At 37.3% G+C, this 14,518-nt stretch overlaps 1 protein-coding gene and 4 non-coding genes across 6 annotated transcripts; all 5 read left to right on the top strand.

The window, feature by feature from the left end:
* Window positions 1-812: 812 nt before the first annotated feature.
* eif4a2 (eukaryotic translation initiation factor 4A2) lies at window positions 813-13,687 on the top strand. 2 transcript variants are annotated; one of them, XM_067362346.1, is made up of 12 exons: window positions 852-929; window positions 1,690-1,747; window positions 4,328-4,414; window positions 8,050-8,182; window positions 8,354-8,493; window positions 8,972-9,140; window positions 9,340-9,449; window positions 10,022-10,165; window positions 10,460-10,597; window positions 10,868-10,957; window positions 12,729-12,808; window positions 12,911-13,684. In XM_067362346.1, the coding sequence occupies exons 4-12, from the start codon at window positions 8,086-8,088 to the stop codon at window positions 13,053-13,055; spliced, it is 1,113 nt and encodes a 370-aa protein (XP_067218447.1). In that variant the 5' UTR covers window positions 852-929; window positions 1,690-1,747; window positions 4,328-4,414; window positions 8,050-8,085; the 3' UTR covers window positions 13,056-13,684. The 2 variants fall into 2 exon arrangements, with proteins under 2 accessions (XP_067218446.1, XP_067218447.1); XM_067362345.1 differs by lacking the exon at window positions 4,328-4,414 and having other exon boundaries at window positions 813-929; window positions 12,911-13,687.
* LOC137003978 (small nucleolar RNA SNORD2) lies at window positions 9,181-9,254 on the top strand. The gene has a single exon (XR_010892074.1). It is a non-coding gene; the product is annotated as a small nucleolar RNA SNORD2 (small nucleolar RNA).
* LOC137003972 (small nucleolar RNA SNORA81) lies at window positions 9,488-9,666 on the top strand. The gene has a single exon (XR_010892068.1). It is a non-coding gene; the product is annotated as a small nucleolar RNA SNORA81 (small nucleolar RNA).
* LOC137003973 (small nucleolar RNA SNORA81) lies at window positions 10,198-10,383 on the top strand. The gene has a single exon (XR_010892069.1). It is a non-coding gene; the product is annotated as a small nucleolar RNA SNORA81 (small nucleolar RNA).
* Window positions 10,727-10,796, top strand: LOC137003979 (small nucleolar RNA SNORD2). The gene has a single exon (XR_010892075.1). It is a non-coding gene; the product is annotated as a small nucleolar RNA SNORD2 (small nucleolar RNA).
* Window positions 13,688-14,518: the final 831 nt, after the last annotated feature.

Genomic DNA, 14,518 nt, shown 5'->3' with positions numbered 1-14,518 from the left:
ACAAACTATATTCCCCAAAATATACTTATATTTAAAACAGTTTAATACAATCTGAGAGCTAAATAACAGTCATGTGTTTCAAAATGGTGCAATAATGACCAGTTGTTGTTGTTTTTGTTTTTTTGTTTTTGTGAAAGCACATGGAACCATTGATTTATCCCATTTTTGTCCATGACATTTTTGTGTGGTGGTCAGGGTAATACATAAAATGACATGTGAATGCACATTTCCAGCATACAGAGACATTTACAAGTGAAATATAGTAAAGTCTTAAAATGGGTCTAGTTGTTCTATGCATTTTGAGAGAGAAAATAGCACAAAAAAAAAAAAAAGTGAACTAAAGGGAATAGTTCATCATGTCATCATTACTCACCCTCTTAGCTCTGTTTTGCAAACCTATACTACCTCTGAATTTTTTCACACAATGAAAGTGAATATTGGCTTAAGTTGTCAGTCCCTAAAACCTCCTTTTGTGTTCCCCGGAAGAAAGAAAGCCATACAGGTTTGGAACAACATGACACCTGACAAAGACTGATAAATGGTAACAGAACTTTTATTTTCGAGTGAACTATCCCTTTAAGTCAGTCCCATTTTAAGGCCAGAAATGTGGAGACCCCGTAGCGACTCTACTACATCCTGTCAATGGTGCAATATCCTTGCGCTTTTCTATATAGTCCCAAGTAAACTTCGACATAACAAAGATAAACACTCTTAATATTGACACAAATTTAACTCGAATTACAACTCTTGTCGGTGTTAATAAAAGGTAAATGATGTGTAGCTGTTTAGCGTTTATGAAGTTTAACTGTAAATGTACAGAAAGAAGTTCCGGTTAGATAAAATCGCCAGAGATTCACATGTTCTTCCTTTCCGAGTGAATGCCGAAGTCGCGAACGGACCATGTCTAGCGGTTCTGCTGATTACAACAGGTAAATTCTTTATGACGGGTTACCTTTATGCACTTTATGTTCGTAAATGTGTATCTTGATGAAATAAAGAGGCTTAGAACTAAATAGAGCGCTGGTCCTGTAGATTTTGACATGGCCCGTGTGATATTAAGGAGGCCGCAGAGCGAACTAGCTTACCGCCTGATATCCGCGTATGATTTGGTGTGTGTTTTCACGTATTCCGTGTTCACTTGCATCTCTGACTAAAATAGTTATTATTCACACCTTTTATTGTTCAAGTATGGCTATAAATGTATTCATATAAATAGTGTTATTAAGGATTAAAGCGACGAACCTTATCCAGGCTTCACGCCCACCCTGAAATCTAACGCATGGCCTCCATGCTCGAGGCCTTGGCTTCAATATCTCAACATTTTGTCATTAGACTTTGTAAAATCGAATACATTGTTTTAACTCTTTTATTGTCAGGTGGTACATAATTGGTAATGGACCACGATCATGGGCTTTTCTTAACATATTAAAGGTAAAAAACAAAACACTATTGTTAATAATTCGGACTAAATTTTGGCGTAGGCTTTAAGGTATACCATGTTAAATCGCTTTCAAGGAATACAAACCTTTTTTCACTGAAGTATTTTATCGTTTGGGTCGTTAATGGCGAGCCGCGTGGCACTTTTGGAATGTGTGCTTACCGGCACGTGCGTCTCTTAGGTTCGAGTTATGTAATACTGTCAGCTTTAGGAACTTCTAATACTCAAGTTGATGCTATCTTTTCTTTTAGTTCACGAGATCGAGACCATGGGGGGCCTGAAGGAATGGAGCCTGATGGTGTCATCGAGGTTTGTATCATTTAGTGAAGTCTGGAGGGGTAAATAAATATCTGGGCTGATGATATAAAGCTTTTTAACTAATCACTGAACCTTTGCTGCTTTAAAGGATTAGTCCACTTTCAAATAAAATTTTCCTGAATTTTCTCACCGTTATGTCTTCCAAGATGTCCTTTCTTCAATCGGAAAGAAATGAAGGTTTTTGATGAAAACATTACAGGATTATTCTCCTTTGTAGTGGACTTCAGTGGTTTCCAAACAGTTGAAGGTCAAAATTAGTTTTAGTGCAGCTTCAAAGGGCTTTAAACCATACCAGACGAGGAATAAGGGTCTTATCTAGCGATCAGTAATTCTTTAAAAAAATAAATAAAAACTGTATATGCATTAAACAAATGATCACCTTGCACGTGCTTCCGCTTTCTGTATTCTTCAAAAAGCATACGCTGTATGTCCTACGCCTTCCCTATTTTCGTTACGGAACGAACGTAGACCAGTCAACTGCAGAATGACAAGTAGAATAGGGAAGGCGTAGGACATACAGCGTAAGCTTTTCGAAGAATTACGAAAGTGCGGTTTTGGCAGAAGCTCGTGCAAAGCGATCATTTGTTTATATAAAGCGCATTTACATTTTTTTCAAAAATGACTGATCATTTCGCTAGATAAGCCCTTTATTCCTTGTCTGGTATCATTTAAAGCCCTTTGAAGCTGCACTGAAACTGTAATTTTGACTTTCAACCATTTGGAGGCCATTGAAGTCCACTATAAGGAGAATAATCCTGGAATGTTTTCATCAAATCTTTCTTTTCAAATAAAGACATGAACATATTGGAAGACATGGGGGGGGGGGGGTAAATTATCAGGAAATTTTCATTCAGAAGTGAACTAATCTTTTAAAGCGGTCGTTAACCTAAAAAATGAGAATTGTCATCAATTACTCACCTTTGTGTCATTCTAAACCCATAAGAAGTCATGTTTAAACAAAAAGGAAGATATTTTTTTAATTAAATCTGAGAGTTCACCCTAGACTGACATTTTTGAAGTGTTCATAAAGAGATCATAAAAGTAATGCACAATAGAGCAGTTTAATCATGTTAGATGAGAGCCATTTTGCACCGGAATAACCTTTTTATAGTTCCTAGAACTAATGGCGCATGTACCCAGTTTTTGGCGCATTCGCACAGCAGGGAGTGAGATTGAAATTTCATTTTAGGAATGCCTTTTTGGGGAACTAAATTGGCTTCTACTTCAGAGTAGGGTTTAACCCAGCACAATAGCAACTACCAGTGACGTAACCGTAAGTTGATTGGTCGAACGAACGCATGCCATATGGAAGCAATTTCTCTTCCGTAGACAGCAATTTAACCACCACTTTCAAGGTCCAGAAAGGTACTAAAGACATTGTTAAAATAGTTAATGTGACTGCAGTGGTTCAACCACTTCAATCACTTGGACTATTTTAGCAATGTATTTGACTTTAGGCGCAAACCCAAAGTACATTTTGCTTGTTTGTGTTCCACTCCATCTCAGAGTGCGCACACAGAAAGCTGCTTGGGGAACAGTATCTCTTTTGCAGCTTGATGTAGTTTTAATAAGTCTTTTTATTAAGCACATCCTAGCAACAATGCACCGCATTTTACGACTATAGCTGATTTGGATGTTAAGTTTTGGCTTTTAGGAAGGAATGAAAATGCACTGCTGTGAGGAAATGCACTAATACTACTTGCTGTAGGGTTGCTGACATTGTAACATCTTAAAGATGTTGCAAATTTATTCTTTTCATACACCCGGTAGAACTTCCAGACGGTAAATGCAGTGAAGTAATTTTAGATGCGCATGGAAAGAATGTCTCTCGAGTTTTATCTGATCGACTCTCCTAAACGGCCTTTTTAGAGACCACCGATCAAACTTTATTAAGCTATTATCGGCCAATAACGATCGGTGCCCAAACAATCGGAGCACACTTACCTTTTTGCTTATTCCATCGCATAACATCTACATTCCATGTCCCGTTATTATAAAACCCAGGACACGTGTTCTGCAGTTGTTGTTGAATGCTACCTGCACTTCATTATAGTTCCAAGTAGGGTTGCAAAATTCCGGGAATTTTTCAAAGCTGGAAACTTTCCATGGGACTTAATGGGAAAAAACTGGGAATTTGCAAAATTGCAGGTTAGCCTATAATGGGGTACTTGAATATAGTTGGGAAAAAAAAACATCTTGCAGCATAATTTTAGTTAAAACAATCAGATTTAATGCAATTTTATTTATTTTATTTTATTTTTTATTTTTTTATTACCCTGCAAATTCCTCAATCACATTCACACTACTTACTGCAGGGCTGAGGCCACACCCCCTGCAATCACTCTGCATCCCCCAGTCGATAACATGCACATTTGATCAAAAATACAGAAGAAAAAAAACAGTAATGTGAAATAAAACTACAATTTAAAATAACTGTTTTCTATTTTAATATACATTAAAATATAATTTCTGTGATGCAATGTGATTTGATACTCTATCAATGTTGGAAATGGTTGTGCTGCTTTTTTTTTTTTATAACCTGTGACATTTTTTTTTTTTTTTTTTTTTCAGGATTTTGGATGAATAAAAATTTAAAGAACAGCATTTATTTAAAATGGAACTCTTTTGTAACACTACACTACTGTTCAGAATTTTGGGGTCAGTAATTTTTTTTTTTTAAGCAATTATTCAGCAAGGATGTGAAATTGATAGGAAGTGATATTGTTAGAAAAATATTTCTATTTTGAATGAATTGTTATTTTATTCATCAATGAATCCTGAAAGTATTACAGGTTCCAAAAAAATATTAAGCACAACTGTTCATAATACCAACATTGATAACTGAGAATCAGCATTTTAGAAAGATTTCTGAAGGATCATGTGACACTGAAATAAATAAAACAATTGCTGCAATAAAAAATATGACATATTTACTAAATTAGAATTAATTGAATATATATTAATTGAAAAATAACTTCATGTTATTACCAAACAAAATGTTTATTTATGGTTTTGATGCATTTTATATAAATATTATAAATGTATATAAATTCCCTAAAATTTCTAATTCCCGTAAATTCCTGTTAAGTTTCCAAATTGGAATATTTCCAAAATTCCCCAGGTTAAGTTCCTGTGAAAAATTTCCACCCCTTTGCAACCCTAGTTCCAACCCTAGTGCAGCCAGGAAAATGGCCCTAGGGGGACATTAGACACTTCCTGTCATTCCAGAGTGAAACAGAGCTAACAACATGCTGGGTGGGGCCAATAGCCTTGAACCTAAAGCACCGAAGCCAAAATCAAGTTGTTTCCACTGTTGGGCTAATTGCCTCGCAGTGCTATTCTAAAACCCGCCCTCCATAGAATGACACACAACTTAACTATTTCGCCAGCTGACTGAGAACTAGCATGACAAAAGTGAATGTTTGTTGTTTAACGAATTAAGACTCCAGCTTAGATATTTGATCAATGTTTTACAATAATAATAAAAAAAAGTAGTGGTAACTTATTTTGTCAAATGCACATCAATTGGCCTGAATTAAAATGGTTTTTACCATTTCACATAAGAGAACATGTACTGTGTAAGCCTTTGGACTTTGGAGCATTTCTATTTTCCACGAAATTATGCGATCTGAGGATGTTCAAGCGATCACTCCTGTCTCATGCTGTGTTCACACCAGACGCGACTTGCGTGAATAAATCGCGCTATTCGCGCTATTCGCGCGTAGTTGGACGCTTGAACATTTTGAGTTTACTCGCTTCATTCGCGCGTGAAAATCCCTTCACAACAGACGCGAATTTGCGTCATGAGAGGGGCTCTCCCGCTCCTTTGTGTCCCAGACTCTCCAACTGCTTTCTGCACACTTCCTCTGAATAAACACAACTTGTCAGTGGGGAAATAATTGTAAATTACAGGGAATAAGCTCAATTGGTCGTCTTTAGTTGGCTTGTAGTCTTAATATGTATGTATATATATGTATATATAGCTCAAATTGAGTAAAGACCGTTTTTTTACAACTTATCAGATTGTCCGACCTCCTCACTGACTTTCTTTCAAACACGATCCTTTTTATTTCTGTTTCTATAAATGTATGAAGATGTACAGCGACGATGATTTTGTCCTCCATTGTTTCGAATTTCTGCCTCAGCTCGCTACGTCACTACTAGAGCAAGCTCCTGATTGGTTAACGCGGCGCGGAAATTCGCCAAAGTTCAGATTTTTCAACTTGTGCGGATCGCGCCGCAGGATGTCAATTCGCGTCTTTGCATTGACTTAACATGTAAATCACTCGCGATTACCGCTTCATTCGCGTCCGGTGTGAACGCACCATCACTATACAGTTATCCTTTCAGCCAGAGAAAGAGGGAGCGCACAAAAAGAGAACCAAATAAATGCATCATTATAGTCAATAATTATTCAAGTATTCAATGGTGCGATAAATACACATTTATGGAAATGGTTAGCATAAGTAACCTTTTAAAATTGAAAATTATTCAATAAATTGAAAATTGTTTTAAATTACTTTAATGTTGAAGTTAGCTGGTAGCATGATTTAATAACATTGGAAATATGCAGTGGTGTTGACAGTCTCCTGGCTTAGGTAAACCTTGCCTCTGTTCATAACCACTCCTCAAGCCCCAGTTGGCCTGCTTTGGGCCAAGGTATTCAGCTGGCCAAAAATCCCTGGCCGTTGGCCCTAAATCCCCGGGTATACTTCACTTTCCGCGCCCGGACGCGTCACGCGCGCAGTCGCGTCCCCGCCTTTTAAAATATACTAAATCAAGGATGTGCACAGGTGACAGTTCGGTTGTGGAGTGTCACCGGCGGTAATGTGACATTGTCTATATCAGAGGTCGCGTTAACTGAAAATTTGCCGTCATTGATGGATTTTTTTTTTTTTTTATATATATATATATATATATATATATATATATATATATAGCAGTGATGGAAAAAATCTATAGCCCATCTGTCATTTTGACAGATTATGTAGCTTGTAACTGTAATTCCCACCCCTGTCCAGTAGGTAGTGAGCTTGATTACACACAGGCAACCACCCAGTTTAAGTGAATTTTATAATAAAAATGTACTTAAGCTTACTTGCATATTTTTGTTGCCGACAATAAGTGTATGGTCAACAAATGGCTTTTTCATGTTACGTGACATTGTTTGCAACACTGATTGAACTGACGTGATGCAGATTTCGGTAAGCTAGTATATATATATATATATATATATATATATATATATAATTTTTTTTTTTCATTCATGTTCATTTCGTTCTGTACAGTAGTAAAGAGATGATCACATTTACTCGCAATCCGTGACAAGTGTTCAAGATGAAAACTGAAAAGTGACAGTCTTTGATCAACTTTCTTTTCATAATATAAATAAATGCATAGCTAGGCCTAATTGCTTATCCTGTAAGTTTGTGAATAACAATGAAAATTTGGATGAAATCAAAAGCTATGAAATTGGCTTATGTATATAAAATTAGAAATGTATATAAAAATTCAAATGATAGGTAAATAATTATGATGGATTTTTTTTTTTTAACGATCCGGTCCATCAAAATGACTGCAAAATGCAAGTCTAAGGCAACCTCTGAGAGAGGTGTGTGTGTGTGTGTGTGTATATATATATATATATATATACCAAACACCGCTTTTAGTCACGAGGCATTAAACGTCGATGATAATCGTGCGAGATATTCGTCTCTGTGTGTACAGGCCTTGATGTACCTGCTGCTTTCTGTCATGTTCATCAAAGAACAAAAGACAAAGAGAATCGCTCACTGCTCTTGACTGAATAAATTTTGTAACTTTAATTGTAAGCATTAATCTGAATTATATTTTTACACTGAAGACTATCGATTTTGCATTTGATTACTTCAGTTTCTGTAGTATTTCTTACCTGAATACTACTGTTAGACCTAGCATTTCACTTCTCTACTCTATTGTATGTATTTGCATTTGCATTTGCATTTGCTATTTTATTACTGTTTGTTTTTGTTTTTTGGTAAACTTAGTTCAGTGGTTCAAATAAAGGCTCCCTGTTCAGTATGTAAGTTATTGCAACAAAAAATTGAGATTTGTCTTTATGGCGGTATATATGGCAGTTTTCCCTGTGGTATCAAATATTGATATTTTTCAAGGTATTGAAGTTGGAAATTGCAGTATCATGACAACACTAGTACTTTCAGGTTACAGTAGGTACAGTGAGCCGTTTGCCACTTTAAATGTGTAATGGCTCAAACTGATGCATGCAGAAAGATCTCATACACATTATTTTACAGAGCAACTGGAACGAGATTACGGACAATTTTGATGACATGAACCTGAAGGAAACTCTTCTTCGTGGAATTTATGCTTATGGTTTTGAGAAACCCTCAGCTATCCAGCAGAGAGCTATAATTCCTTGCATAAAAGGTACAAACAAGTTCATGAGAATCGATTACACTTGACATTTGCCTAACTTTTGGAAAGAGAAATACTTGAGACAATTATCATAGTGCTTATCTTTGGTCTTGTAGTTAAATTCAAGTGTGCTCAATTTGCTCATTTGTGTGCTATGCATTAGTGTGAATTTATTTGTTTTAGGTTATGATGTTATCGCTCAGGCCCAGTCAGGGACTGGTAAAACAGCCACGTTTGCCATTTCCATCCTGCAACAGCTGGAGATTGAGCAGAAAGAAACTCAGGCTCTGGTCCTGGCACCAACCCGAGAGCTCGCTCAGCAGGTATGCTGTACCTGAGGTCACCATAAACTTAAGTGTGTCTCAGACCAAGGCGGCATATTCTGGCAGTAGCCCGATTCAAGGTACTCTTTTGCTGTTCTTCCTGCTACATCAGTCATTAAATGTGGGTTTTTTTTTTTTTTTGCATACATTTATGAACTATTCGGCAGGAAGTGATTGTCTAGCTAGTGCTTCAGCCAGAATAATTCAACTGTCTTTCTGTAATGGCCAGGAGTGTTTACTGTAAGTAGTTGAAACTGAGATTTTAGTTAATGATTTGGTTGTTACACTGCCAGTTGATTTCATTGGGAACAAGCTATGATGATGGTATAGTCTTTTGTTCTGAACTGTTAAGGGGAGATTACTTTTTCAGCTGATCATACTTGTCCATTGTTTGGAATTATTAGTGCACACTGACTACCAAATGTCAGTACTTGAAGATGTTAAGCATAAACCCCATCTGTTTTTGTCTGCTCTGTAGATTCAGAAGGTTATCCTGGCCTTGGGTGACTACATGGGCGCATCTTGCCATGCCTGCATTGGAGGCACCAACGTGCGGAACGAAATGCAAAAACTCCAGGCGGAGGCTCCGCACATCGTTGTTGGCACGCCAGGACGTGTGTTTGACATGCTGAACAGGAGGTATCTGTGTAAGTAGTGAATGCTTAGTTGCGCTAAAACATGAGTGAAGTATGAAGTGATGGTTACCATCTTTCGGGACTGACCTATTATGGAGATATTTACAACTTTACTACTGATCATACATTTCACCAAAATGCTTGTGAGCCATTAAGGGTTTAAATTGCTGAAACTATTTATCTTTTTTTTTTATGTATATAAAACATGCAGCTCCCAAATGGATCAAGATGTTTGTCCTTGATGAAGCCGATGAAATGCTGAGCCGTGGTTTCAAGGATCAAATCTATGAGATTTTCCAGAAGTTAAGCACAAACATACAAGTAAGTCAATGCCCTGATGCTACACTCTAAATGGCGACACCTTCCACTCAAAAGAACTGTGCTAAAATTGCAGAGTCCAGGTTCTCCTGGTATATGCAATGATGCTAGCAGAGTATCATGTGGAAGAAGAGAAGTAGCCCTGCACCGGAAATGAAACTGAGTCGGACCTCTTTCTTAATGTCCAGTGGCTTATGTTTCAAGGTCCAGAGCGACAAAACATGAATTTTCAACTGGGGAAGAAAAACTACCATATAAATCGTTTTTTAAAAATTAAGTTTACTGTAACTTTAGAATCAAAGAGAACGTCAAATTGGATGCATGCCAAATTCCCCCCCCCCCCCCCCCGCCCCCTTCTGATCATGTCAAATTTGACAATATTTGAATTTAGAGCACAATATGCTCTTTAAATCCATCTCAAACCATGGAGAACTGGTGCTGCTGTCATTCAAAGCAAAAGGATTAGGTTTAATATTATTTTCCCCATTACCAATAATTAAATCACTCACTTGTTTTCACAATTTACATCTCTGTATATGGCTATTTTGTTGCTATAATGGCTTTTTTGTTATCAGGTTGTGCTGCTTTCGGCCACCATGCCTGCTGATGTGCTGGAGGTGACCACCAAGTTCATGCGTGAACCTGTTCGCATCCTGGTGAAAAAGGAGGAGCTGACTTTGGAGGGTATTAAGCAGTTTTACATCAATGTAGAACGAGAGGTGAGGCACTGGTTGTCTCTAATGTCACATGTCCCTTCTTTTAAAAGCACCATGCTAAAATCACCAGCTCAAGGCCTTCGGGTCTCGCTCTGGTGTTCATGCTAGTACTGGTTAATCGCAAAGAAGGAAGAGCAAAAGCACACTGTCGGAAATGAGTCTAGGACGGACCTCTTTCTTAATGTCCGGTGTCCAAGGTCTTGAGATTTTGTGCCATAGACATAATGAACCCAGGATATTGATGTAGATGATTCCTTGAGCAGTTGCTCAGCTAATGCTAATTCACTTATTCTATAGGAGTGGAAATTGGACACGCTGTGTGACCTCTATGAGACTCTTACAATCACCCAGGCTGTTATCTTCTTGAACACAAGAAGAAAGGTTGACTGGCTGACCGAGAAGATGCATGCCAGAGATTTCACTGTGTCTGCTCTGGTAGGTCCAAGAAGTACATGTGCATTTTATATGCTAATCAAAAATGGATAGACTGTTTTTAAACCATTAATAATTGGCCAGTGATTTGAGCTAAAAAAAGAGATTGCAAGTTGTTTAATGCTGGATTGAGTATGAAATGATGTTGTTCATCTTTCGGGACTGACCTCTCATGGAGAAATTTTTAAACTACTGATCATACTTGTCCAGATCTTCTAAACAAGCATGGCATATATGCTGGCTTATATAAGTAAAAGTCTTTGTGTCTTTCAGCATGGAGACATGGATCAGAAGGAGCGAGACATAATCATGAGAGAGTTCAGGTCTGGCTCCAGCAGAGTGCTCATAACCACAGATTTGCTGGTAAGTAGGCCTTTTAACTTCTCGTTTGTCAGTATAGGCTTCTTGAATTGGGGACGCTGATTTTTTTTTTTGTTTTTGTTTTTTGACAAATTTGCAAACAATAAATGCTGGAGTTATTATATGGTAATATTAAAAATATGATTAATTTTCTAAAGGTAAATTATACAAATTTAATTCAAATTGTAGTGAACAGATCTCTTAATGATTTGTTGGTGCATTAGGCCATCCTTAAAAATATTTTGGTTTGCAGTAACAGTAAAAAAAGGGGGGTCGGTCTATATATATATATATATATATATATATATATATTTTTTTTTTTTTTTTTTTTTTTTTACATTGAAACTTGAAGGGGGAAAAAAATAAAAAATAAAGTACAATTTTGGTGATGGTGATTACATGGGTATGAATTTAAACAAATTAGCATATCGTGACGTCACTGACTGGGTCTTTCAACCTGTGCTTTCGGGGGCAGCCGTGTTTCCACTGTCGGGCCTAAAGCGGGCATGCTAGTGCGTGCCAGGGCCAGTCGCGTTTCCACTGTCACTTCCGGGGCTTGATTGTGCCTCATCGGGGCTTCCTCGGGGTCAACGGCCAGGGTTTTTCGGCCCGCCGAATACATTTGTCCAAAGCGGGCCAGCTCGTGCTTGAGGAGGGAGTGGGTACGAGCAAAGGCAGAGTTTATCTGTGTGTGGAGACGGAGGCGCCGATGATTACATGTAGGTTATCAGCTAACACCAGCATTAAAGACTTTTAAAGTCACTTTAGCTCAACTCACTTTCAGACAGCAGCAAGTGTTTTAAATAACTTATGTTTGTGATCCGATGTGGATTCTGATCACCAAGACTATGCGCGCTATTACCATAGTAAACATGGTAAATACGACGGCTTGAAGAAATCAGAGAAATATACGTAGGTTATCACAATCATGTAATTATTTTATCTGTCAGCACGTCTCGTCTCTCATCGGGTTGAGACGAAGCGAACACACCGGCCATAGTGTGACATCCGTTAACCAATAGTGTAAACATAGATGACGGTTTTTATTTAAAAGAAAGAACGTAGCCTTCGTTTGTATGTAGGCCTAGGCTATTTATACATTTACAATACTTACTAAAATATAATATTATTTTATTGCTTTTGTATTAGTAGTTTGAAGAGTAAAAAAAAAAATTGGTCTGTCTTAACGCAAATTTACAACCGGCAAGTCGGTCGGACTTGAAGCAAAAAAAAAATAAAAATTTGAGTCGGTCCTAAATTGACAGGGTCTGTCGGGTTACGGCAAACAAGAATATTTTTAAGGATGAGTTACTCAAAGCTACATTTGTCTTTAAGTTTGAGCAATTAGTTACTGGTTTTATAACCACTTATTTTAAATGGGAAATTTGCTTGGTCAGACAAATGACATTAGAGCTAAGGTATATGTTGCACAGTGAATGATGAAACTACTTGTATGGATGTCAATGTATTGTGTAATGTATTGACTTAAATATTTTCAGGACCTCTGAGGAAAACACTTTAACCTGGTAATATCATTGTAGTTTAGCAGTCATTCCAAAATTAATCTTAAATTGTTCAATACAAAAATGGCTTTGACCTCTTAGACCTTTTGAAATTGTCTTTATTATCTTTTTTTTTTTTTTTTTTTACCTCGATTTTACCATTAAATATCGCTGTAGAAGCTGCCATAGGGTTAAAATTGACAATTAAGGGTTTTGTGCATCTGTATATGTTTGTCCATTTAGCATTTCTAATCCCAAAATCTGTTCCATAGGCTCGTGGAATTGATGTGCAACAAGTTTCCCTTGTCATCAACTATGATTTGCCAACAAATAGAGAAAACTACATCCATAGGTGGGTGAACTTGCAGGTTTTGACATGTTTCTCACTGACTGCATTAATGGAATGTAATTGTGCATTTAATGTTGATGCTATCATTGTAATCGTCCCCCTCAGGATTGGCCGTGGAGGTCGGTTTGGCAGAAAAGGCGTAGCCATCAATTTCGTTACTGAAGAAGACAAAAGGATTCTTCGAGACATTGAGACGTTTTACAACACAACTGTTGAGGAGATGCCCATGAATGTCGCTGATCTGATTTAAACTTCGGAGATTTTAATGCAGGGATAGCTGTTGAATGATCACTTCCATTTGCGCTTATTTTATTGGACGAAATAAAACTACTCAATGCTGGCTGCGGATCAGACTTACGAATTCGATACGTGACATTGACTCTCTGTGTGGACGGTTGTAGACTCCAACCATATCAGTATTTACTGGTGGTGGCGTTTACAAAACATGGGTTCTTTACATGTATTCTTTTTCAGGTATTTTTTCCCTAGTATGCTCAAAATGTATGCGTTAGATGTTCTTCATCGTTTAGTAATTTACTTGTGGACTAAAAGATACAAGTGCTGCATTAAGTCTGCCAATTATGTTATGCTAACATATGTGTGCAGTTTAACTTGGTTCACTTCACCTACCTTTTTAGTAATATAAAGGCACTTTTTAGTTTTGTGGAATGTATTAATTTAAATGTATATGGTTTATCAAATACTTCTTTTTGTGAAGTCCTCTTCAAAGGTGGGTCTCAACACCTTAACTTGATGTTCTATGTAGTGTTTGGCCCATTTGACAATAAAGAGGATGATTATTCTGTCCATGATTTGTTCCATGTGTTTTGAACTAGCTGAACATCTCGCACTCTTAAGAAATCACTGCTATTTTGAACCTTGGACCAATAGTGGTGCAGGGATGATGTCACCTGGTTCCTTTGAGGGTTTTTTTTTTTTTTTTTTTTTATGCAACGTAAATTGCACGCACCCCAATTTGCATCTTTGGTATGGGTGTGTGTAATTTACTTTGTAGAAGAAAACATTAAGGTATCAGCAACTTATGTTTACTACAGACCTTATTTTACTCGTAAATTGGAAAACCACATAGAAAAATCTTGAGGGGAAACCAGCAGTGAATTAGTCCTACCAGGTTTTGATGTCATCCCTGCACTACTTTACAGAGGGCTGCTCAACACACATCCACAATCTGTCCTGAAGTATGTGGACACACACCTTTATTCAATTAAGCTTCCATGCTTCTGGGAACTTTCCACTAGCAATTTCCTCTCATTTGAGGTCAGGCAAATGACCTTTCCTTCCCCTATTTAAGTTCTTCCATGATCACTCAGCTTTGAGATTTGGAATTTCAGGGCAGAGCCAAACCTTTTGATGGAGTGAATACACATGCTGTCTGCAATGTAATGTATAGGCTATGTGCATAAATAACTAAAAAAAAATAAAAATAAAAATAATGGGTCTTACATTTCTTTAGAAAGTCCTTTGTATCCTTTTGAACACATTTTAATAGCAAATCAGCCCATTTTCATGTGTTTGAAGAGGGTACGCCGCAAAGTCTTGAGCCTTAATGTGTCCAGTAAAGCAAAAGTAGTCCACTAAAAGGACAACTGATCCCTGAAATATTAAAAGCATGCAATCAAAAATTACTGTTGGCACTGACTTTGCCTGCTGTTCAACTCATTCAGATCAAATGCCATGATTCAGACAGATTTG

This window comes from Chanodichthys erythropterus, chromosome 16 (genome assembly GCF_024489055.1).
Source record: "Chanodichthys erythropterus isolate Z2021 chromosome 16, ASM2448905v1, whole genome shotgun sequence".
NCBI classification, from domain to species: Eukaryota; Metazoa; Chordata; class Actinopteri; order Cypriniformes; family Xenocyprididae; genus Chanodichthys; species Chanodichthys erythropterus.
This window is presented reverse-complemented; position numbering and strand designations above follow the sequence as displayed.